The sequence below is a fragment of the Sinohyriopsis cumingii genome, chromosome 12, assembly GCF_028554795.1.
Source record: "Sinohyriopsis cumingii isolate HCF-2022 chromosome 12, ASM2855479v2, whole genome shotgun sequence".
NCBI classification, from domain to species: Eukaryota; Metazoa; Mollusca; class Bivalvia; order Unionida; family Unionidae; genus Sinohyriopsis; species Sinohyriopsis cumingii.
Genome location: NC_142972.1, coordinates 51,854,131 through 51,880,121, shown reverse-complemented (window position 1 = coordinate 51,880,121; position 25,991 = coordinate 51,854,131). Strand labels below are relative to the sequence as shown.

The following is a 25,991-nucleotide window of genomic DNA, read 5'->3' as shown; positions in this document are numbered from 1 at the left end:
TATAATAATAATAATAATAATAATAATAATAATAACAATAATAATAATGACTTTATTTAAAGAGGGTAACACAATTAGCTAAGAACTAATCGACCGTGAAGCCCTCATACAAAAGGAATTTATTTATTTTAGCTGCATCTCTGAAGCCACTGGATAAATTTTGGAAGAAGGAAATAGAGTGGGAATTTCTAATCTAAACTGGAATACTATTCCAGAGCAAAGTTCCAGAGTATTGGAAACTTTTTTTAAATAATTCCTAATTTGGTTTGGAAATTTTATACTGTTTGGTAGACATGGATCGCAGGTGGAGAGTATTGCCAGGTCACAGCCTATACTGGAATAGCAATTGTAAATATTCAGGAGCACTATTACTGGATATCCTGTACAATAATTTGGCCTTTCTCAAATGGATTTGGTATGTAGCAATTGCCCAGATAAGTAACCTTTTTACATCCTCAGTTCCTGCTATATTCATCATCACCATGTACTATGTACAGCATAAGTAATGTGGCCCAAGAAGATATAAATTAAGAAAAGCATACATAGAGTTATAATAGACAGGTTTATCTGGCACTGATCCAATTTTCATGTGTGCTGCCATTCTGTCATGTACTCCATCAGGCATTACAATCCTGCAAATTCGCCAGTCGCAGTATCAGCTGCTTTGTGTTTACATTTAGTGTTTATCGATTGTATATGTATTGATAATTTTATGATGGATATAAAAGCAAAGTATAAAACAGGTAGTGGAACTTCCTGTGCAGTCAATGAATGTACAGACAACTCAAGAAAAATAAATATATGGAAACAATCCTTATGTGAAACAAAAACAAATCCACGGTGAATGTGCATGTTTAGTTCCTTACAAATTTCACACGATTTCACTTTTTGATGATTGATGAAGTGTCAGTGTTCACTTAAGGGTTGTTAATTATCTATGTGAATTGTTTTTATTGCTTTAGTGTTAGTGTGAGCAGTTCTTAAGCTATACTTGTTTGAGTCCTTGTAATAGTTAACCTGACATTTTCCATGTTACAGCCTCCTACAGACTTGTTGACAAAGTCACATGGTACTATCATTAATCAACTGGATGTCAAGATGTAAAAATCATTTATTGTACTACACATATCAGGACATCACCCAGTTATATTTACATTGTAGCTTACGAATTACAGTTTGTGTGCCAGATCTTAATCACAAATATGTCAACAGTTTTAGTGTGGTGGGCTGATTAGTATAGGCACTCAAATGGTCATGGTCCAGCCGATTTTTAGAATGTAAACATTTGGGGTCATTTTGAGGAGCATACATTTTTAATGAAAGTATATATTACACAGCTGAACAATTTAGATAAGGGTTCTGCATATCTTAAGATTAAAAATATATAGATATTAATGCATAAATAACCGACACAATAATGTAAACATATAACATCCAACGTGTCTAAGCATTATAAATATGTTGGACACATCATCAGAATTAATCAGATATGGAATATGTGTGTATCTCAGAACACATTTAATATGAAGTGTCATGCAAAAGTACAGCAGACGTTACTCATCCCATTTAAAGATTCATGAATTTTTTTAATGCTTTACCTACCATAAGTTCTGGTCTAGTTCATGGCATCATCTTCTTCTAATAAAATTCAAGAGGATGCAGTGTCTGATTTTTCACAAAGTGATCTTCATATTGAACATCTACAGATTTGTAGTTGTCTTCATTATGTCAGATAAAATGTTACACTTTCTCAACCCTGTGCAAAATGTAGTTACTTGAACTAGTAAATACAATCTTCTGCCTCCTTTAGTTTTTAATGCATTTCCATTTTCACTCTTTACATCATATTTGCCACTATCAAAGACTTACTCTAACACTGTCAATTTAGAATTAGGAAATTGACTTTTAATTTCTAGAAAAGTATCTCCATTTCAAATACCATCAGGACTTGCATATAACAAATCTCTCATTCACAGATACATACAATCCACGGACACTTACAGTTTTAAATTAAAAAATTGTTTTGCATTAACCTCATTGTCCTTTCCATGTTTTGTAAATTTGCTACCAATACATTGTGAATGTGCATGATCTCTTATGAAATTGATGCAATTAGTTGTCAGTACTAATTTGTGTGCACTGCTAGCTATAATTCTCAATTTTCGAGAGTGACTAAGACTCTCCACAAAGGACAGTTACACTGACTGACAGTTTCATTTTGCAGTTTATTAATATGATCTACATCCAGGCATAAATACTTTTGAAAAAATGTTAAATATTTCCCACAAGAAGATAAGGTTTCATGATGCTATGATAATGAAGTGACGTATCAGCTGTACAGTTCGAAGGTTCACTTGTGAAACCTTTGTTCATTGTTATTCCTTTAATTTTAAGTAAAGCTTTAAGTGGTGAATTGTCAACAGTGGTTTTAAACTCTGTCTTTGTCAAATAAAATGGTGTATGTGCAATGGGTACTACTTCTGCGTCATCTTTAATGGAGCTATCACCAATTTGGTTTTTTGTAAATTTAATATTTGCAAAGGGTTTTGGTTCAAACTTTCTCTTCATACCTTTTTCCCACTTAGCATGTCTTATCACTAAAACTAACCCCAATAAGATTATTTCTCACAGCATGTTCAATTTTCCACTACAAAGCACTGACAAAACTGTACAAGTGTCCTTTCCCCGACATTCAAGTACACCACCCATTCTCAACAACACCCTCTATGGTACAAATAAAGATTCTTTTACTTCATTGACTGGCTCAGCAAGCAGACTAACCAGAGCATATTTCTCATTTTACGATAATTTTATTCTCCAAGTTTGATCTATTGTATCCATTTTTCCACTCTACTGCTTTCGATTAAATAGTTGTTAATGCTGCCATACATGAACTTGGCCACTCTCATGTCATCAGTCCATTAATTTATATTGCAAAATACATCTAGGCATTAAACATCTCAATTCATACATTTCACTTTTCAGTGTAATTCAGTTTGTTTAGGGTGATTCACAGTAATGTAATGGAAGACACAGCAATGGTGCTCCAAGGACACTCAATCGATTCAAAGGGTGATAATTGAAAAAGTCTATATGCACACTGCATTCCTTTACAAGCTAATACTGTTACATAAACATTTAGGCAAGTTAAGTTACTGAAGTTATGAACCTCACTTATAATTCACTTGTTTGCCCACTGCCTTAAGTTTAAAACTGGATTTTCCAGTTTTTGCTACAGCTTTGTATATTCCATGAGTTTGAACTTCAGCAGACTAAGATAATACTGACTTTAATATAAAAGAAAGCGATACTTATTTCCACTTTTTATTGTGCATCATTAGCCTATACTTAGAGAATCAGATCTCTTGATGGACTCTTGTTACAATTACTATGTATGGCAAGTCTGATTCCTCAGTGATGCCCATGTCTAGCATGGTTTCCACTTCTTATTGAATACTTCCTCACATCAATTGTAACACTGGATTTGGTTTGGATCATGAGGTTGACCTGGTGCCAGATACTGACTCTTATGATTTCAAATTTGGAATTCTAATATCTTTCCATGTTTGATTTCACTGTTTGTAGACTGACAGGTTATTGCAACAGCTACTTGGCCATAACTCCTATGTCTGGTTTGAAAAGGTGGTTGTTCTTTAACTCCTATGTCTGGTTTGAAATGACGGTTCTTTAACTCCAAATGGCTGGTTTGAAATGGTGATGGTTCTCTCTCATATCTTTAGCATTTCAACACTATTCTTCAGTCTAATCTGCAGGTCTTACTTTATCAGATATTTCATATGGACCCTTCCAATGCATTGGTCTGTGTATGAGTAGTAAAGCTAGCACTTTTTCCAATTTACCTTTCACTTTCTATGTCTACTTTTCCTATTGTAAAAGGCTTTTCACTTTGACTTTGTCTCTTTCCATGCCAAGTCATGTTTTTTCAAGCCCCTCCTTTAGATCTAGAACATGTAGTAGAAGGTCATTTTGATTTCAGGGGTTATGATTTCCTTTGTCCAGAGTTCTTTCAGAATAGACAATGGGCCTCAATCAGAGTTCCCTTACACTTGTTAAAACAGAGAAAAACTAAGAGATTCTTCAGGGACCTTTCTATTATGCAAATATCAATGAAGCAATAAGGTAAAATTCCCTGTAAAGTAGACCGTTATTAGTCAGGAACCGTGAAGTGCTAGTTAAAGCCAAGTCTATGACATAGTTAAGTGATACATTTGTGTTTTGCTTTAACCTAACCTGGTGAATCCTAATATAAAACATTGAAAATAATGCACATCCATGCATGACCGAATTGTACATGTCTGTACAGGATTGATGTGCAGCCATACATACACACAGAACTGAATTACCAGTATTTGTGTCCACACACAACTAAAATGTGTATCCACATAGTGATTAGTGTGCTAGTGCACACAGGACCTTTCCCCTAGCTCCACTCAGGAAAAAAAAGCATTGTTGATTTTTATTTGGGCAACAAGCTTGTTTACTCATTCCATATCGACCATGTGGCAGGGTGACATAGTCCAGGACAACACAGGTGACACTCACTACACAGGCAACCATGTGCAAGTTAGCAAACCACAGTTGCATAATTTGTTTAATCTACATTGTCCCATAATTTATAAAAACATTAAATTGATACTTTGTTCACATATTGGAATCTTGTAGCTAAAATGACTAGCTAAGTAATTTAACCTTTCATATGCACTGTGCATTCCTGCTACATCCTTACAGATGCAACTCATGCATCACCATATACGTGTACCTAGAAAAACTTGCAAAACAGTTGCTGAGCACCATCTATACTGCATATATTAGGTAAGGTACATACATGCATTCATGTATAAGCTATACTGTTCCATGAATATTCAGTCAGATAAAGTTCTTAAAAGTATTGACTTCACTATTGTGACAAACAGTAATGATATTTTTTTATCATTTCAGCTTGACTATGTATGCCTGCACTAATGGTGGATGTACAGTCTCCAGCTACTATGGACCCTACAGGACTCTTAAATTGACAGGTATATGACCATGCTTCTTATCTATCTGCAAATCACTTAGAGAGTCGAGTGAGGCAGACAGTGCACTGCCTCCTAAAAAAAGCTGTGCAACAATGATTTTTATGCAATACTATTGGTCTGAAAGAACTGGAAACTCATTTTAGTTTTTTCCTACGCTATTCATAGTCTTAAAACATTTATTCACCTTTCTTTAAATCTCCAGATCAATGTATATATTAAATCCTTTATTATAATGTGCCCATGCTTTGTGAGTGGCTTGTTTTTACCTTGTAATCTCCCAAAATACCCAGCTGGGCCATATTCTGGTTAATGATCCCAATGATTTTCTTAGCATCAACTTTTCGCATCCAATGTGGCAATGCTTAGAGTGGCATACATAGGATTTTCAAAGAGCCACTGGTGACCTCATTGATTACAGTGTTTGCTGTTCTATTCCATCATTGATTCACACACAGGCAACAACAGTTGTGAAAGCCTCTTAGCTGCCTCTCTGAGGCCATTGTCAAGCACACTGGTACCTTTTTCCATTACACCAGTTTCTCTGACATCATCTTTGACATCATCTCTGGCAAATGCTCAGTAGTGTTTGTGGCAGCTCTTGTGGTTTTCTTGATATCCTTGGTGTGTTTGACTGTCTTTTCAATTAGACCTGGTTCTTCTTCTGATCCCTTCTGCACTGCCATATTTTCCACAGTTGCTCTTGGGTACTCTTTGGTATGCCATATTTTCCACAGTTGCTCTTGTGTACTCTTTGGTATCCTAAATGTGTTCCACATTTCTGCAGTCCTGACTGCAGTTTCTTTTGCTGGTTTAGTCAATGGTGCAAATATTTGTATTAAGCTCACTGTAAGGTCTTCCCATGCAGTTTGTCTCAACAGCAACATATCTTTGATACATTTATGGAAATCTATGTAACAGTGAAGAAGTTTCAAGAGTTTGAGAGTATTTGTATGGCATCGGTCAGCATACTCTATGATATTGCTGGCAGTTTTCTGTGTTTCTGACATTACATAATCATTTAAATTCTTTTGTGAGGCACATTAATTTAAGATGCATTGCATCAAAACTGGCATGATTTTGGCATGGTCTACCAGTCAAGTCAATCACAAGGAAACTATGGGTCCCTAATGACTCTTTCACAGACATATTTTGAAACTCACTACAAGTGGTCATTGGCACATGAAGTCCAAGGAATGTTTGCACGTTCATGTGGATCAATGCCACCAAATATCATTAACAATAAAACATGTCAAAGTTGTCTCAAATCACATTAGGCATGCATCTGTATCATTGTGATATATGGATCACCTCTTTGTTTTAGTGCCGACATCAGGAATTGTCTTGATGTTAATGACAAGATTATCCTTACTTGAATCAAAGTCATCAATGTTAAGTGCTTCATCAACTGTGGGTAGGAAATCAATGGTTGAAAATTTACTTCTTGGTAATGACTAAAGCACTACTGTAAAATCTTTTGGGTACATCATATAACTTGGTTGACCTGCTGCTGGCTATGCAATTATGTGCAACAAATCCCACATTGATCATGTTCAGCAATAGCTGGGTTTACCCAGATCCAGCCAGACACCTATGATCAATGCATTAACTGAGCTTGGAAATATGTCACTGTGCTTGGGTGGTTTAGGTTTTACCTGGGCAGAGAACTTGATGGCTGTATTAAGGAGATGCTGCTCTTTCTGTTTCTTGATGCCATACTGAGGGTTAATTGTTGTATAACAATCATGTTTTCATGTTGTGCATGATGTCACATGAAACATTTTACTGCAGATCCAGTGCAGCTCGAAACACATAATGGTAAAGCAGCTATCACTGGACGTTGTGTTCTGTGTGGAACAGAGAAGTTTCATCTATCTTTGAATTTTCCTAGAACATTTTTGAGCGTGTTACTAAATGGTGGATGATGTTTCAGATTCTGGCTGGTGTTAAATTCATTTACCAGTCTTGGTTAGTCCATGTTCGAGTTTGACATCATGGGCAGTTAATGTATATTAGTAATGAGTCTGTTTAAATACACAGCACCTTGATGTTGTCACCTTGATTTGATATTTTTATACAATAATTCATGCTGTTATACTTATAAACATGTTTGAGAATGCCAATTGTACTTGGGATCAATCCATTCAAACTCACCGATGGGCTCTGGCTACATGATTGCCCAAACATAAAAATTGTGTGTGTAAAGATACATGATGCAACTGCTTGGGACAGTGATGTCATAACCATCTGTGTTTGGATTGTTTGCATGATCATATTGGTGGCTTGTTTTGGAAAAATGAAATAGATCAGAATAAGATATTACATTTTGCCAAGACATCATAAGTACCTTCCCATTTGGTCTTTGTCACATCAGGTGCATGTGTTGAACCAGTTCATATTAGTAGGCAGAAATGCAAAAGTCAAAATGTAGGATAAATGCATCCACTTTGTAAAATTTATTTCACAAAATAATATATTTTGTATTCAAAAGTTATGGTTAATTTTTAACACTTGCAGATACTCTATTCTTTTCAACCAACATAGCTTTAACAATTTTTCAGTCATATCGCTATGATGTCTGCAGTGTAGCAGTTTATAGTGATGTTTAGCACTGGAGTATCATGCCGCAAACATGGCATTATGTCCCACCCAGTCACGTTGTCCTTACACCAGGCTGACCAGTCCTGGCACTAACTCTTAATGCTGAGTGACAAGCATGGCAGCTTCTAGTACCATTTTTATAAGTCTTGGTATGACTTGGCCGGGGTTCAAACCCGTGATCTCCCACCTCTGAGGCTGAGACTAACAACTTAGGTCACCAGAGTGGTGACTTTCACGAACAAAGTTAACAGAAGAATGCAGTTGTATAATAATTGATATCAATACAAATTAGAGTCAGATATTAATAGTTACAGGTGAATGAGTGAGGCTGAGATAGTTACTGAAAATCAGCAGTAGACTGACCCCCATTAATGGAAATCAGAAAGTCATATGATTAAAGTTATATATAGACAAAGTTTTGGGACTTGGAACATCAACCCAAGTTTCTAGTTCAAAATGTTTAGAGAATACAGGGACTAGATTCATTATGAAGCCATACTGCTTGAATAGTACATGATAAATTTAAGTGAATACAAAGGAATTTATTGCGCAATATACTTGTGCATCGGTATTGTTTTGTTTTAGAAGTAACTGGTAGAAAGCTTGTGTGTGTAGTATTAACATAATTGCTGCTATTATGTTGTTTTAAAGATTATTAATTTTTATGATGCATTTCAGGTTCTTCTTCCACTGATACCCCTGTTATTGTGGGTGCTGTCTGTGGGGCATTGTGCTTCATATCACTGGTTATTGCTGGCACCATAATTATTGTTAAGAAAATGAGGCTGTCAAGAATCCCTCAAGATGCTAATAAAACAGAAGAACCTTACATGGATTTGGCATGTAGGACTAGTGAAAACCCATATTTGGACTACAGAGCGAAGTGATTTGATGATCAGATACTGCTTAGAGATAAACACAAAATATATCATGAAAAGTATATATACATGTATATATATATGTGTGTGCATGTGTGTGTGTGTGAAGAGAGAGAGAGAGAGCGAGAGAGAGAGAAAAAATGAATCCTGATACTAATTTTATCAAGCAATGTATTCTTTATTCTTTGAGAATATCATGATATGTTTTAATGTATTATAATTTATACCATTCAACATATAAGTTACATGACAGATGTAGAGATACGAACTATGAGAAAAATTGTTTTTTACTTTTACAAGATATGGTTTGAAATAGAAAATAAACAGTTGTAAATTGGATTACTTTTTATGCCTTACAAATATTATTTCCCTGTGAGGAACTAAAATTATTGGCTTTAATAAAAATAATTTTTTGGTACATATGTTGCAAACCTGTCCTGAATGTAGAACTTAGTCAATGAACATGAATTTGTTTTATAACATCAGTTTTATAATTGTATATTGATTTAATTTTAAATCTAGATGTTTCACATCATCTGCTGAAAATTGTTTTAATATTTGCTAAAAATAAAGATTGTATAGTCACAGAAATTAAATATCTTTTTCTGATCATTGTTTATTGGGGACTTTCTGAAATTTCAAGGGCAGCATTTTTTGTTTTGGTCTGATTCTATATAAAACAGTTAAAACTCAAGATAAGATATAGAGTGCACTTTCTCTCTAATCCTCTGTGTACCACATGACCTCCAAATCATGAAAACACCAGAATAACATAATTTATTTATCTACCATGTGTCTTCACTAAAATCCTCAAGCTCTGACCCATTTGCTGAAATTTTCATTAGAACTTGTAAAGACTCTCGGTTTAATCAATTAATTAATTAAGTCTTGATTAAGTTAATTGAACTAGATCAAATCGTTCATACTCAGCAGTGGACAGGCTTAAAACAAACATGGTTTATAACATTTTACATAACAGACTGAGAGGAGGTGGTGTGTTCACTAAGAGTTTTCCAATAATTTTATCGGGTGGATCCTGTGTCAGTGCTTTTAATGACATCATCTTCATTTTGAATTGTAATACTGATGCTGAATGGCAGTATGGTCTTCCACATATTTAAGGTGTACATCTCTTTGGAGAAATAGTTATTTCACACTAGTAGCATTCATGTCCCTCCATTTTCACAATAATGTTTCTTCTCAGAATTATTACTGTCATTGTGAAAATGATTTAGTAAACTCATTTTATCCACAGAGTAAATATCAGTTTGCTTTACAGCTGATTTTAAAGTTATAAAATGCATTTTGAAGTGTATATACAAACAGAAACAGCTCATTAACTAGTAAAATTGTTGATCCTTAAATGCAATATTGCACTTCCTCTGTGTAACCAATTAAAACTTATATTAAATTAAAAGAATTATTTTGTAATTAGATCAAAAATGAAACCATGACTAATGTCAGTAAATAGAATCCATTGTTCAGTATGACCCAAGGGCATGAATGGCCAGATTAAGGTGTATATAAACATTACAGTAGTAAACTACAGATTTTGCAGAACTTTTCAAAATAGGAAAAAGCACTTGTCCCCGACTAGAGACTTGGAATATTTTTACTTGCTCGACTTCAAAAATGAGCAGGACAATGGGCTATCAGCCCTGATTTTATATATGTAGGATCATAATGAGTACCTGTAACTTTCATAAACCATTTGTGATACTTAGTAGGAAGGTATAGACAATTTAATAAAAGCACTGTAAACCACACAATTTGGAATGCTTTGCTGATCAAAATCCTTAGACCTTGAGTTCATTATTCATGAAACTAATATCTTGCATACATTGATAACTGTTTGTTTATAAGGTTGAATGTTTGTGATATTATGGGTGAGACGTGACAGGTTACAAAAACAGCTTAAAAATATTGAAATATTGTAGACTCAAAATGGTTGAGCAAAATGGCTTATATATACTCTTCAAAAAAGTTTATTTACAGTTTAAATATTGCAAAAGTAATATGTTGTAACTATTGCAACAAAACCTTGCAACAAAAACTCTTATGTACTGTTTCATATTCTTTTTATGGTACTACAGTCACTCCACATTTTTATGGTCAAAAATTATTTTCTTAACAAGAACAGATGATGCACAACTTCAGTGTATATCAGTTTTGCCATTTTCAAACAGAAAATGTTACATCCTTACAGAGCAAGGAAATCTTAGCTTGACACTAAATTCTGAACTAATTTGACAGTGTGGTAAAAGTTAACTTTCACCACTCTTCACCAACAGTGCATTACCATATTTCAGGGATTGCGCTGGTCTTCCCCTATGTTGCAAATTGCAAATTTTTTTCTTATTGACAACGAAATATTACCATTATTTAACATTCTAGAGCAACAAAACCATTTATAACAAAGTGAACTAACATTGAATAAGCTACTGGTAGTCTGTGTATTAAATCTGGGAGAGCAAAATGAAAACAACAAGTTTGTGAGAAACTGAAGAACCAAACCTGTTTTATACAACAAAAGACATTAGATATTTTTGAAACACTTTTGGCCAATGTTTGTCAAGTGACAAGTGAGTAAATTAAATCTAGGATGACAGAAATGAAACAGTATTTGTTTTTGAGGGGTTTAAATTCTATTTTATTCCCCTTCTTTTAAATTTAATTTCTTTCCTCCTTCTTTTACATCCAACCCTTGTGTTGCTTAGTGAGTGTTGGTGTTGGTTACAGGATAAGTAAGTACTGGTCATGCACTCAGTGGGTTGGTTAGTAAATGTGCTGTTGGTTGGGAGATGAGAGGGTGCCGGTCAGTCAAATGGTATATTGGTGTACTTTTAACATTTCATTTCCCATTAGAAGATAAAATTTCATGGACTCCATCAGTACCAAAATGACACTCTGGCCTCATGATGTTATTTTCTTACTGTAGTAATGTTAAATCTTATGGAGGCCAGTGTGTAATTGTTTAGGCTAGTATATCATCATTCCAAGATGGGGATTGTTGAATTTCCACTGAGACCAGCATGTGATTGTTTAGGCCAATATACATGTATCATCATTCCAAGATGGGGATTGTTAAATTTCCACCGAGACCAGTGTGTAATTGTTTAGGCCAATATACATGTATCATCATTCCAAGATGGGGATTGTTAAATTTCCACTGAGACCAGCATGTGATTGTTTAGGCCAATAGATCATCATTCCAAGATGGGGATTGTTAAATTTCCACTGAGACCAGTGTGTAATTGTTTAGGCCAATATACATGTATCATCATTCCAAGATGTGGATTGTTAAATTTCCACTGAGACCAGCATGTGATTGTTTAGGCCAATATATCATCATTCCAAGATGGGGATTGTTAAGTTTCCACTGAGACCAGTGTGTAATTGTTTAGGCCGATATATCATCATTCCAAGACGGGGATTGTTAAATTTCCACTGAGACGAGAGCGTCAATTTTTGAGGCTATGATGCCACATCTTACTATTGCCATTAGGGCAACCTACTAAAAAATTATAAAGGAATTTAACATAACTTCACCATTAAAGTATGCCAAATTATCCTTAAAGAAAACAAGTGTTGATGTAAATGTTGACAATCTACCCAAGGTGGTATACCGCTTGTGAAACATTAAGGAGGGAAATGCAACATGTGACATTGGAAGGAATGAACCAGCACATGATTTTGTCAAATTGTATGCATAGGTGAACTAAGAGACAATATCTTTATTTGACACTGAACATTTGCACCTTAATTGACAATTAGAACAGTTAAAGGATATATAAATTTCAGTGAATGTAAGTTATACATGCTTATTAACTTTGTCACTGAATAAATGATACAAATGAAGGGAGTTTGTTAAAGTGTTGTCACATATGAAGTGATTGGATTAGATGAATTACTGTCATCTTTTATGCATATGTATGCACAAAATGCACGCATGTTATGTTCATAGCCTTCCTGAAAAGACAACTTTTTCTAGCAGACAGTTTTGTTTTTCTTTCTCTTCTGGGCATTTTGGTCCAGTATATTCATTTTGGGGTTGCCTTGGTAAGGAATTTTAGGTTATAGAAATTGTACTTCCACTAGGGCATATTTTATACTGTACAAATATGCTGTTTGGATCATGTGACCTTTTCAGCAATCAGTTATGTCATCTCTTAATGACTAAGTTGATTGGTGTAAACATCTGGGATATAAGAGAGAAACCTATGTCCAGTTTGTCATCAGGGTAACAAATTATTTCCAGTGATGGATTGAATACTGAAAGTTTTTTAAGGGTTAACATATTTTTGCTCAGAGACCAATTGTTAGGTACAGTTTGTTGGGAATTTGACCAGTTCCTGAAAGTCTTTTGAAACACACAAGACATTGCTATACAGGCGGGGTACTTTGCCAAATCTCATGATGGAACCCAGAATGTGGTTTCAGAAAATATAAGACTGGAAATCAGTATAGGGTGTTATGACTCTATTGTATCAAACTAAGTAGCAGAAAAAGCAAAACAAGTTTTGTAAAAGTCAACAAATGATTTTATTCTCTAAGCTACAAAAAAATATTAAATTTAGGAGAAATTTACAGTACTATGAAAAAATTTCAAATAATCTTGAAAGTTATATCACATGTCCATTAGTATAGGGTGTTCTAAATGAATTCCAATCTTGAATGTGTTGATGTACCAGTAGACATGAATTACCTGATGGGCCAACATATTTAATGTATCACAATGATATAGTCCAGAATGCCTTTGAATCAATTAACAATAATCCCAAAATAGTGTTTTATGTAACAAATGATTTCATTCTTAGAGTTAAAAAAACAAAACAAATTTAAGAGGAACGTAGAGTATTATGAATTAAATCCCAAATAATCCCAAAAGTTACATCACAATTATAAAGTGTTCCAATTGAATTACAATCTTGAATGTGCAGATGTACCAATAGCTGTCAATGAGCTGATCATGCCAACAAATTTGATATTGTAATGTTTATAATCTAGAATCTCTTTGAATGAATTCACAGAATTCCAAAATAGTGTTTTGATCCAAAAGTCTAGGAGCACTTTAAATAATTCCACATAAATCATAATTGAACACAACTAAAATTGATTCCACAAAAGCTGATGTTCAGATGGGAATTAATTTACAAATTTTTACTTTAGAACCTCATAAAATCCAAAGAAACAATAAGATCACCAGGAAGTGTGTCATTTGGAAATTTCCATCAAATTTGTAAACAGATTTAGGTCTGTTTACCTAAATTTTAACAAACAACTTTACAAAAAATTGGGCAGACCATGGAATTTTTATGGGGAAAACCAATGTTCTGAACTCAAATAAACATGTTTTTTCAAATGATAATTATTTCTAAGTATACTTTACAATCATGGACAAAAGTTAGCTATATTGTATGTCATTTACAAATGAACTTTACAATCTACAATCATGGACACAAGTTAAGTGCACAAAATAGATATACATGAGAAGGGTGCAGATGCCAAGAGAATTTGTAAAATCAGCAGAGACTAAAGGTAGGTGTGGTAAGGATGCAGGTTATCAGGTTATGTAGTGTTATGCATGTTTTGAATTGGGCCAAATAACTGGCAAAGTGTTCTGAAAGGAAGGGAGTCCTTCAATAGTCAGCTGTGGCCATGGAGAGTAGAGATTACAAGTATGCAGGTCCTATTGCAAGTCAAAGACTGTATTTAATCACTTGTCATGTGTCTTGTCACCCAAAGGGATGGTACCAACAACAATAGGTAATGTTAATGGTCTGGATATATTACATGGCACTGCTTGTTTGGGTGTGGCTATTAAATGCAATCACATGAGGGATTATCAAATGCTCAGATGGAGATCCATGCGTATACCACTTGATCAGATGATTGTGTTCACGTTGCGAGAGTTGAGATAGATACTGATTTAAATGTAACCATTGACACCATTTGTATGGATAATCCTGTTCATATTCTTACAACTGGTAATATAGAATATTACTGCCTTCCTTCAGTGGCGTATTATAGAGTATCTTTAGTTCTAGAGGTCAAAATGCAAGCACATGCATAGCGAGACAAAAATGCATTCCAGAAAGTTAAAGTCCTGTATCTGTGGCTGGAATTTCACATACCGAGTTCATGTGCAAGGAAGAATGAGACACATCTGTGAAATTAGCTGTGGAGCAAATCATGTTTGGTGCCGTTAGACACAGCAAGGATGAAGGCAGTTCAAAGCAGAGAGTTTACAACACTAGAGAGTAGATTATACTGGCAACTGGTTGTTCCCCAGCAATACAGATCACATGTACTTAGGGTGGCACACAGTTCAAGTTCACATGTACATAGAATGGCACACAGTTCAAGTATGTTGAGCCATTGGGTATAAGAAAAACCACCAAATGTCATCATAAGGGGCAGGGAAAGCATTGCAACCATCTGGCATGCCAAATCCATACAGGGTTTATGTGTGCTCCATTTCGCAAATTATGTTATTTTAATTTGTACTTACTTAACTAAACATAAATGTTTTTCATTAAAATAGCTAAGTTTGGTGATTATTGGGGGGGGGGCACCATTTCTTCCAGTGCAAACTTGTGATGGCCATGAAACCACCCATGTGATGTTAACTGAATTATACTGGCCTGTTCTTGTGATATATACCATAAAACAGCATCTTAGAAATGAATCATACACAATGTGGAAAAAGGGTCTGAGAATGTAGGTACAGGTTACTTGTAGAACATGTTTGGCAAATATGATGTTTACTAACCAGTCTTGGCATTGATTATGAAGAATTATAAGGTTGTTACATTCAAGTTCAAAGGACACACAAACACCAAGTAAGGGTCCTACAACTTTATGTAAAATAAAGCTAAAATCTTAAAAATAAACTAGAAAAAACAGTGTTCATTACAGTACCAAGCCCAGTTAAAAACTGCCTGCTCTATCACTCTGCTCTTGTTTTAGTAAGGGTTAGAGACAAGGGATCCTAATTAAATCAACATTTGTGCCTTATCCAGGCTCAGATAGCCATGGGAAGATAAACAACAGAATGGAACCTGTTGACAGTCTCTGGTATCAAATATCCAGAATGCTGGGATTAATGTTCTGGTGTCACTACATGTGCTAACAACTAGAATCTGCTAGAATCTGATACAGGCACTTATAACACCTCCCTTCTTAAGAGGAAACTTTATGTTTTCCATATAATAATATTTTTTAAATACTTGCTGGCTTGGTACATCAGTAAAATGATAAAACTTGTATAAAGCTTACATGACTACCAAACTGCATAAAGCTTAGAGTCACTACTAAAATCCAACAAACTGGTTTATATTCGCATAAATTTCTTATGATTTTAAACAGAACACAATGAAGTTCCAAAAGTCCAGGAATCCTGAGCTATTCCAGTTTTTTCAGCGTTCTTGGAGTGTACTAATCACCAGTATCTCTCTTGTCATTTTATTCCTACATACTTCTGTTACATGTGCGATAGTCCGTCTGCATTCCCATGTTGTTTACCGCTCCTGTGCTTTATAATGAAGTTGTAAGGCTGGAGTGCCAAACACCATCTAAGTAGCCGTTGATTCTTGCTTTGCATTTGATTTAACCATGTCAATGGGCTGTGGTCAGTTACGATTTCAAATGCTGTCCCTGACAGGTAATACTTTAACGAATCAATCGCCCACACGATCGCAAGACACCCCTTCTCGATAGCTGCATATTTCTGCTCTCGCGGCAGAAGCTTCCGGCTTCAATAGGCCACCGCATGTTCTTCACCATCCATTGTCTGGCTTAGCACAGCACCAATTGCTGTGTCACTAGCATCTGTCTGCACGATGAATTCCCTGCTGAAATCCGGTGCAATAAGGACTGGGGTCTTAGTAAGAGCATCCTTCAACATTTTAAATGATCGGACGGCTTCTTCATAGTCCATACAACTATATTTGGTCTTCCTTTCTGTGTCATGGAGGTTAATGGTACTGCTACTTCGGCAAAGTTCTTAAGGAATTAGCTGTAGTATCCAACCATTCCAAGAAATGAGCGTATCCCCATTTTCGTTGTGGGTAATGGAAACTCACGAATTGCTTTAATTTTATTGTCGTCTGTCTTAATTTTTCCTCATCCAATGATATACCCGAGGCATTCAATCTCAGTTGCTCCAAACGCGCACTTTGACGGCTTTATTGTAAGGCCATCTTTCCGTGTACGTTTCAGCAAGGCACGCAGATTATCTATATGTTCTGACCAAGTTTTGCTTGACACAATGATGTTGTCAAAATATGCTGCGACATTATGTAGTCCGGACACCAGTAAGTCGATGAGTCGGGCGAAACTAGCGGGTGCCGTTTTCATACCAAAGGGCATAACGTTAAATTCATAGAGCCCAAACGGAGTCACAAATGCAGACTTTTGCCTCGATTGTTCAGCTAGAGGAACTAGCCAGTAACCCTTAGTTAGATATATCTGATTCAAGTAACTTCCATAACCAATCTTCTCAAATAGATCGTTCATTCGTGGGACTGGATACGCGTCGAATACGGTGATATTATTAAGCTTGCGGAAATCTACACATAGCCGAAGAGTTCCATCCTTTTTGTCAACTAATACACAAGGCGAACTCCATAGACTGATTGAGGGCCGAATGAGACCTTGCTCTAGCATTTCATCCAATACTGCTTTCACCTCTTTCCGTTGCGCGAAAGGTATTCTATATGGCCGTTGTTTAATTGGTGTCTCCGAAGTTGTCTTTATACTGTGAGTTAAGATGTTTGTTGGACCAGGCGTAGTTGTTAGAACATCCTGAAATTCATTGTAAAGCTTTCTAATATCCTCTCCTTGCTCTTTTGTTAAGTTTACCCCCAGCTTAACGCCAGCATCACCTTCACCTGCTCTTGGAGGAAAATCAATATCCACACCATCGTTCTCGTCTGCCTTCGTCGCCAGCAGCACAGCACGCTTGTATCCACGCAGTAAGTTTACATGATAGGTTACTGTACCGCACCTACCGGGTACAGATACCTGGTAGTTAACATCGTTTACCTTTCGGACCACACGATAAGGTCGCTGCCATTGTTCTTTCGTCTTGGACGAATTTGATGGCAACAGAATGAGGACTTCATCTCCTGGACTAAATTCTCGTGTTTTCGTGTGACGATCATACAGTGCCTTGATTTTCATTTGGCAATCCAACTGATTATCTTTGACAAGAGCCCCGATGTCAGCCAACTTCTCACGCATTTTCACAACATGCTCCACAGTGGACTTCCTTAAAACTTCCTCTCCCGTAAATAAGCCTTGTAAAATCTGCATTGGCCCCCTAACTGGCCAACAATACAACATCTCAAAGGGTGCAAATCCAGTTTCCTCATGTGGGACTTCGCGGTATGCAAACAACAAAAATGGCAACATCTCATCCCATTCATTCTTGTTGTCTGTACAGAACTTCCGCAACATTGACTTCAACGTCCCGTTAAAACGTTCTACCTTTCTATTCGCTTGTGGGTGATAAGGTATTGTTGTAACTCCACGGATACCCAATAATTCATACAACTGTTTCAATAAGGTGCTAGTGAAGTTGGTCCCTTTGTCTGTTAATATGACCCTTGGAAAACCAACACGGCTAAACAGCTCAATCAGTGATCTAGCTACACCCGTTGCCTCCATATCCTTCAAAGGAAAAGCTTCGGGATACCTCGTTGCATCATCAACCACCGTCAGAATGTATTTGTGTCCAGACTTCGTTCTAGATAGCGGTCCTACAATATCCATTGCAATTTTTGAGAACGGTTCTGTTATCACCGGTGGGCAAATCATTGGTGCTTTCTCATCTGCAGTCCGTTTTGCTTACATCTGGCATTCATGACACGATGCACAATATATTTTTACATCGGAAAACATTCCAGGCCAAAAGAACGATTGGAGAATCCTCTCTTTTGTTTTCTCCAAACCCAGGTGACCTGCAAGGGGTCGATCATGTGCCAGCTCCATTACCATTTTTTAAAATCCTGCTGTACAACTATTTGCTCCCCTCCATGTGAACCATCACCAGATTGCCATTTCATTCGCTAAATATCATTCTCCCAGAAGAATGCCATTGGCTCTTCCTGAGCCTCTTCACGAGTAGCAAAGGACTTCTCTCTAATACTTTGCAGTGAAATATCCACAATCTGTAGTTTCGACAACATGTCCGCATTCATTGCTGAAAGTTTGTCAACTTCAATGTCATCACGCTGATCAGAATCTTTTGTCTTGATGCTGTTGTTGACAACGTCATTCTTACCCTCTTGCTCACATTGGTCAGTATTTTCCACAGTCCTCTCATCGTCGAGTCCTTTTAGCATCGAGCTCGTAACAACAAATGACCCTTTCTTGCTAAGTATATCCATCCCCAATAGGGCTACAGCGGCTAAATTTGAAACAAGACCCACTTGCGCTGGTCCCTTATAATACGTAGTGTCGATATTTACCATATGTAAATGGTAAATGGCTGACCCACTGCTGTGTATAACGTAACCTTGTGCCCCTCCAGCTTGCAACTCTCATCAACAAGCTCTTCTCTTAACAAGGTCATATCTGATCCAGTGTCCTTCACAAACATGATATCGCGCCCATTCACACATCCTGTTTCTGAAATAAGCCTTTCACCAATTGTTGGCTTAACAAAACAAGTTGCCGGATTACCACGATGTTTCATGTCATCTGTTGGACAATACCTTGCAATATGTCCCCATTGCTTGCATCGATAACACTGCCTATTCTTATGTTTGGATTGGTCATTTGTCGATGTTAGTTTTGCTTGCTGCTGTAAGGTCTGACTACTCATCTTGTTACCATTTATATTTATATTTTGACGAAACTTATTCCTCTGCCCTTGATGTTGTAAATTGGTGAGAATATAATCTTCCGCAGCCTCTACGAATGGACTAGAGCCCTTGTTCCTCCTAATACACTGTGCTTGATCTTGTGGCAAGGCTTTCAAGAAAAATTCCTCACGAAGACAAATAACTGGGTCACGATCCTCCAAGAAACGCTTTATGTGCTGATCAATCCTGGCCATCAGACCACCCACGATACGTCTCAGTGCTTTCCTTCTTCATGCTCAACAGTGCCGTGAAATGTTCATGCGGTCTCTTTCCAAAACGATCAATCAGTCCTTTCCTGGGTTCCAGGTAATCGCCACAAGCTTGAGTTGTAACATATCTAGCCTCAACTGTCAAAAGAGTTCTTAGCTGTAATACTTTCAACTCGTCAGACCACTTAGCATGTTATGCAATTGATTCAAACTCTGCTAGGAAAGTCACAATATCCTCTCCTCGTTCATGGTCATATGCATGTAGCTTTACTTTAAATGGCATTGAAGATGTTTTTTCAGTCTTGTTTGCCTGACGTTTTACTTTTTCTAACTCAGTTTCCAAACGCTTCATTTCTAATCTTAATTTCTTTTTCCATTTCCCATTCAAACTCCTTCTGTCTTAATTCAAATTCTCTCTCATTTTTCTTTGCGCTAGTTTTTCGCTTTGTTTCCTTGGGTGGTTGCATGTGCTCAAGGTTAAATTCCTCTTCATACTCCATAATTTCATTATCTGTAAATTCCATCAAATTCTGTGCTGCCGCTTTTCTTCGTGGTCGTTCTGAAGCAACCGTTGCTCCCTCAACTTGGACATCATCAGCAACCGACATAATGCCAAACTATATGTACGTACTGTAAGTTCTATCACTGTATTCACGGCCACTGGACTAGCTTTAATTATCTACGAGTTTATGGGCTTACACGTGTACACTCGTTACAGTAATACACACTTTGCACTTAGCAATTAACAACTGTACGTTATACACACAAAACAACCAGTCACTGCTAATATCACAGATTCACTGAATTAACAGCTTTCAGAATTGTCAAACACAATTCCAACGTATTGAAAAATTCCAAATAATTCACACAGGATTTTTGGAATCCGTACCGCTGCCACCAAAATGTTACATTCGGGTTCAAAGGACACACAAACACCAAGTTAAGGGTCCTGCAACTTTATGTAAAATAAAGCTAAAATCTTAAAAATAAACTAGAAAAAACAGTGTTCATTACAGTACCAAGCCCAGCTAAAAAAAACTGCCTGCTCTATCACTCTGCTCTTGTTTTAGTAAGGATTAAAGACAAGGGATCCTAATTAAATCAACATTTGTGCCCTATCCAGGCTCAGATAGCCATGGGAAGATAAACAACAGCACTGAACCTGTTGACAGTCTCTGGTATCAAATATCCAGAATGCTGGGAATAATGTTCTGCTGTCACTACTAACAATTAGAATCTGCTAGAATCTGATACAGGCACTTATAACAAAGGTCTATTTTCATTTACTCTTACTCCATGATTATTTAAAAAGGTTCCCTTTTTATGGGAGGAGATGTCACAGATATGTGCAAGAAAAATAACTTGTTGTTATATTATAACTATTGTTAAGTAGTGGATTCTGAAAACGCATGGAGAATTACTTGGTGTGTTTTTTATTTCTACCTTACCAAACACTATAAAGAGTAATATCTCGTTGCAGATCATTCACAGCGAGATACACACATTTCATGATGTGCGTAGGTACTTTAACCTTTGGTCTTATTCTTGTTTTATATTTATACATTATGGGATGTATATTCTATATGATGGCACAATGATTCCAAGATCTTGTCTGGCAGACTGCTTTACAAACAGTTTGTCACATCCGTAGGGATAAACACGAGTTTACATATAGTTTACAACAGGGGTAGGCACGAATTTGCATCAGAGTATTATAAAATCTTGCTGCAATTATTTTTATGTACCGAAAGAGTCACATGAATTTGCTATTTCATATTGTGATAAACTATATGGTTGGGGTGGAGTGCTTCCAATGGTTTTATTTAAACTGTTATAGAAGTCCCACCCAGGCTCTGTTTTGCTGGAAGTTAAATTTAGTGAAAGATAGATGCAAAGATCCGAGCCCCCAAGTCAGCAATGCATGCGGTTAGATGGTTAAATATACAAAAAGGTTGAAATTCAATGAATAAGCATTTAATATCAATTCAATAATCGAATGACTCCAATTTCCAATTACACTCCTTCTGCTCGACCCTTTAATAAGCCAATTGCATCACTTGATTAGCACTGTGAAATTGATTTCCACATATCCTTGTATTTCTACTCATCTGATGTATCCTTTCTCTTATTTTTCCCAATTCCTTCTCCTCTTCCTCCCTGACCTTTCTCCAAATTCTTTCTCCTCCTCCTCCTCGACTTTCTCTAGACCCATTTGCATCCTGCTCCACTTTCTCCTCCTCGATTTTCTCTAGACTCGCATATAATAGTTCTCTATGTAAGCCTCAAGCCCATTTCTCAAATATGCATGTAAATGAAACACTGCAAAGGTACTTATATATAATAAAGGATCATGGTAATGAAGTGTACGTACTACAAATAATTACAATTATGATGCCGTAATATTCAGCATAAATCAAGCAAATAACCTATTGACCTTTTCGAAGCTTTCTCTTTCCTTAGAATCTACCTCTAAATTCTGCCGCCATATTACGAGTGACTTTTTTCTCTGAGTAAACCATATTGATCTGCAATCCTTCCCGCCGAATACTGAATTAATCTTACGAGTTCGAGAGGTATCATTCGGGTCTGAATTGTAATCACGCCCTCTATCTCAATTTTTATATATATTGGATATCGCTGTGGACCGGTCCAATCAAACGTAGCAGACAATGTCCCTCTCGCTATCTATAAACATGGCGACAGATAAGAACACGCCCGGTTCATCCAGTGGACTTTCCTTTCGATCCTTGAATAATCTTTAGCATATAGGTGTGATAACGGCATGCCTTCGTTAATTGACGCGACTGGTCGCCTTAGTCAACTCAAGTTTCCGGTCTCTGGCTGGTCATGGCAACCTTTCGTAAGAGTTCAACACTAACCCCCGCGGAAATGTTTAGAGATCGAACACAAGGCCGCGGTAATATTCCAAAGACATGAAGATTATAGCTTAGACATGACTCTATAACTGGGGCTTAGTAAACGTGACACATATTTTATTCTTGGCAGTTTTTGGGTGATAAATGGTGCCTTATGTGAGACATAGAGTAGAATCAGTTTAATGTTAATATATTTATATTTAAGCAGACATTTAAATGCTGTGTTTATTTAGTGGGCTTTTGAGATACTGTAGTTATAAGTACACATTTATTTTGTATTTGATTATGATCGATCTGATGTATACATTTGGTCATTAGTTTAATAATCCAGTACTGGCATTTATTCGATATAGTGCACAAACCTGTTTCATGTATTGTTAGCTGGCAGCATGGCAACAGAGAGAGAGAGAGAGAGAGAGAGAGAGAGAGAGAGATGTATTGGAACATTTTAAGTATAAGATAACACTGATGTACAGTACAACAGTAGATATTTTTCCTTTGTTCATAATTTTAGAAACATATATCATACCAGGTTTACCTGACAGGTACGTGATTTACTTCTTTGGCATGCATACACAAATCATTGTATATAACTATTTTTCATATGAATAGAACAAAACCACTAGCATCTTTCATATATATCTTTCTAATAATAGACACGTTATTATCATTTAGCTCTCTTCAATACATACCAAACAATATTTATTCCATCGTTGGCACTGTGCAATACATTTCATTCTCACTTCTTACATAATTCCGAGAACTAAGATTACAACATTTTCCGAGTTGTCTTCTTTAAAATTTCTCCAATGGAATTTGTGGTATATATAATCAATCATGAGTGTGTTTTTGGGGGGACATAATATAAGGCCGAGAATTCTTACTATAAGGCTGATAATTCTTACTAAAAAAATCGTCATACAGTTGCAGTGCCCCAAATCGGGCACATCTTTAGCTGTAGAAGTCTAAAAGAACGTGTCATTATTTTCGATCTTTATGGCATGTTGGGAGTGGTATTTGCCTTCTTTTTATGTAGTATGTAAGTTCTTGAAAGTGATTATTTGTTGGTTTTGGAACTTGAAATTTTTTTTTTATAACTTTGATCGAGCAACTTTCTAAATATCTTTGCGTTTTATCTTGTAGTACTATATGTCTGATCGGCACAATAAAACATCGTGTTGATGTGCATTTAAACTAAATACATGCATCAATCCATTTACATGCATACATATATGCATGCATGCGTGCACACACACACACACACACACACATGAAAAAAGCAGAACAAAACAGTGCGAAGAAACCAGAATAGGTACTGTACAACAAACTAGCATCATGGATATTATAGAATGAGAGACTCTTGAAACTATGCTACAAAAATAGACACTCGTTCATTTTCTTAAAAACAAAACAAGAGTTATAACACAAAATGCTTGTATCAAAACAAAACACAGCACTATAATTGCTCACAGAATTAAATAATTTATATATGGTGACTATTCTTCACGTTTCATTTGTTTCGTCAGTCATCATTTGAGAATGAGACACAATGTTTGCTGAAACTTTTAAAATTGCTTCTTTTACAACTTAAAAAAATATTTAAAAAAAAGCAATTATTGCAAAAGCTACTAAACTCTGCAATTAGGGAGCAAAGAAAGTCGAGATTCTTGATGATCGACTTAGAACATATCGTAATTCAATGAACAATGATCTACTTTTTAAAAACGTATTTGCCCATTTTAACATATGGCATCATAGAGATGACGGAACACCTTTTGTTTCTTTTCCGTAAAACTACCGCGGAGAACATTCAGATTTCATTCTTAGAGTTATTAGTTTTGATCTTCTAACAACCTTGAAAAAGAAAAAAAATGAATCCACTGATGAAAACAAATAAGTGGACAGTACTCATCGGATTGCATCTTTTAATCGCATCAATCATTATGTTTTGCAGTTGCTGTTGAGAACACTTTGACAGTGTTTGATTTTAAGATTCCATACGTTAGCACTTGAAACGGACGAGATCACTAAGAATAAAAATAGGTTTAAATTTACACGATATATCGTACAACGATAGAAACAGGTGGATTCCAAATTATATATATCTATACCACTAAAATCCAAGATTGGTCAGTTTACACTTTCCCTGCATTGATTTGATAGATTTATGTATTTTTTAAACGTTAAGTACGTAATCTTTTGTTTCTTATTTTCTTTCTTTTTTCTTCTCTTTTTTTTTTTTGTCATTTTAATGAAGTGCTTTGCAGAAATGCTTAGGATAATATTGTACAGTGATTTTTCTTTTGTTCTATTTTTCGAAAATATCAGAACTGAAGGTACAATATTTTCATTGTGATAGATACTTTTTCGAGAGTTATTAGCAGTGATCATCCATAATAGTGCATGCAAAAATTTAAATAGATGCTTGATTGATTGATTGATTACTTGGAATTACGTCGCGTGCGCCCAAAAGGGCATGTGCGACGGGTTTATTCCCGCACAGCGGGATGCTAAATGTTCCTGTGGGAAGGAATTAGTGCCACATCCCCCATGCGTTTATGGGCTCAAGGAGCACTGCTAATTTAGCCGTCAGGTCGTATGACTCTATGCCCCTAACGACCGTCAGGTCGTAGGACTATATGTCCCTAACGACCTGAATTAAGGGCTTCATGAGTGGGAATGGGCCCAAGACACACTCATGTTAACAAAGAGTTGATTTCAGTCCGTTATTGGCTGTACAAGGTGTCGACCCAAGCAGTTTGTAACGCCCGTTGCGATTGGTCGCAACGATGACGTCACATCTGGACACCTAGCTTTAGGCGGGTGGAAATTGTTCCATATATATCCGCCGTTATACGATGTCCGAGTGAGGCAAGAGGGCAAGGAACTCGGCAGGCCAGCCATGGATGTTGTGCACTCCCAAGAACGCCAGCACGTACTTGGTCAAATTTAGTTTAGTTGTACTAATGGACAATAAAAAATGCCAATAATGTGTTAGACACCTGTGCAATTGGGTCAGATCAAACCAAGTTGTACAATTTTCCTACGTCCTAACAATCGTAAAAATTCTAGTACATAGTGTACGTTGTAGATGCCCTACAAATTTTTTCATGGGAATCTTTTGTTTTGTTCTTCAAGTAATATTCAAGTTCTGATGGTGGTTTTTCTATTTTTGGATTTATGTTCTTTCTTTTTCTGTAATAGTTCATCAAACTTCTGTATCGATCTCCACCGCAATTTTTGCAAATCTGATATAATCCTCTAACGCCGTTGTTACATCCAACACATCTTCGTGAACCAGCATGAGGATTTTTCTTTAAAATATAATTATGTTTTTTACAATATTCTCCACGACACCTTTTGTTGCATTTATCTGTTGTTCCTTGAATTACCCACGCACAGTTGTTCATTATATGAATGATATCTGTTTAATTAAATTTACACCCTCTCTGCTGATATCAATTAAAAAAATTTTATATTTAAAATAATGATATATCCAGAATCTCATACTGCAAGAATAGCA

General features: G+C 36.1%; 2 protein-coding genes across 6 annotated transcripts in view; both read left to right on the top strand.

The window, feature by feature from the left end:
* Positions 1-25,991, top strand: part of LOC149786436 (tyrosine-protein phosphatase 10D-like) — a 405,711-nt gene that overhangs the window by 127,099 nt on the left and 252,621 nt on the right. The window lies entirely within an intron of this gene.
* On the top strand, positions 167-9,127 carry LOC149786438 (uncharacterized). Its single transcript, XM_089976884.1, has 3 exons — positions 167-840; positions 4,960-5,039; positions 8,316-9,127. The coding sequence occupies exons 1-3, from the start codon at positions 608-610 to the stop codon at positions 8,522-8,524; spliced, it is 522 nt and encodes a 173-aa protein (XP_089833010.1). The 5' UTR covers positions 167-607; the 3' UTR covers positions 8,525-9,127.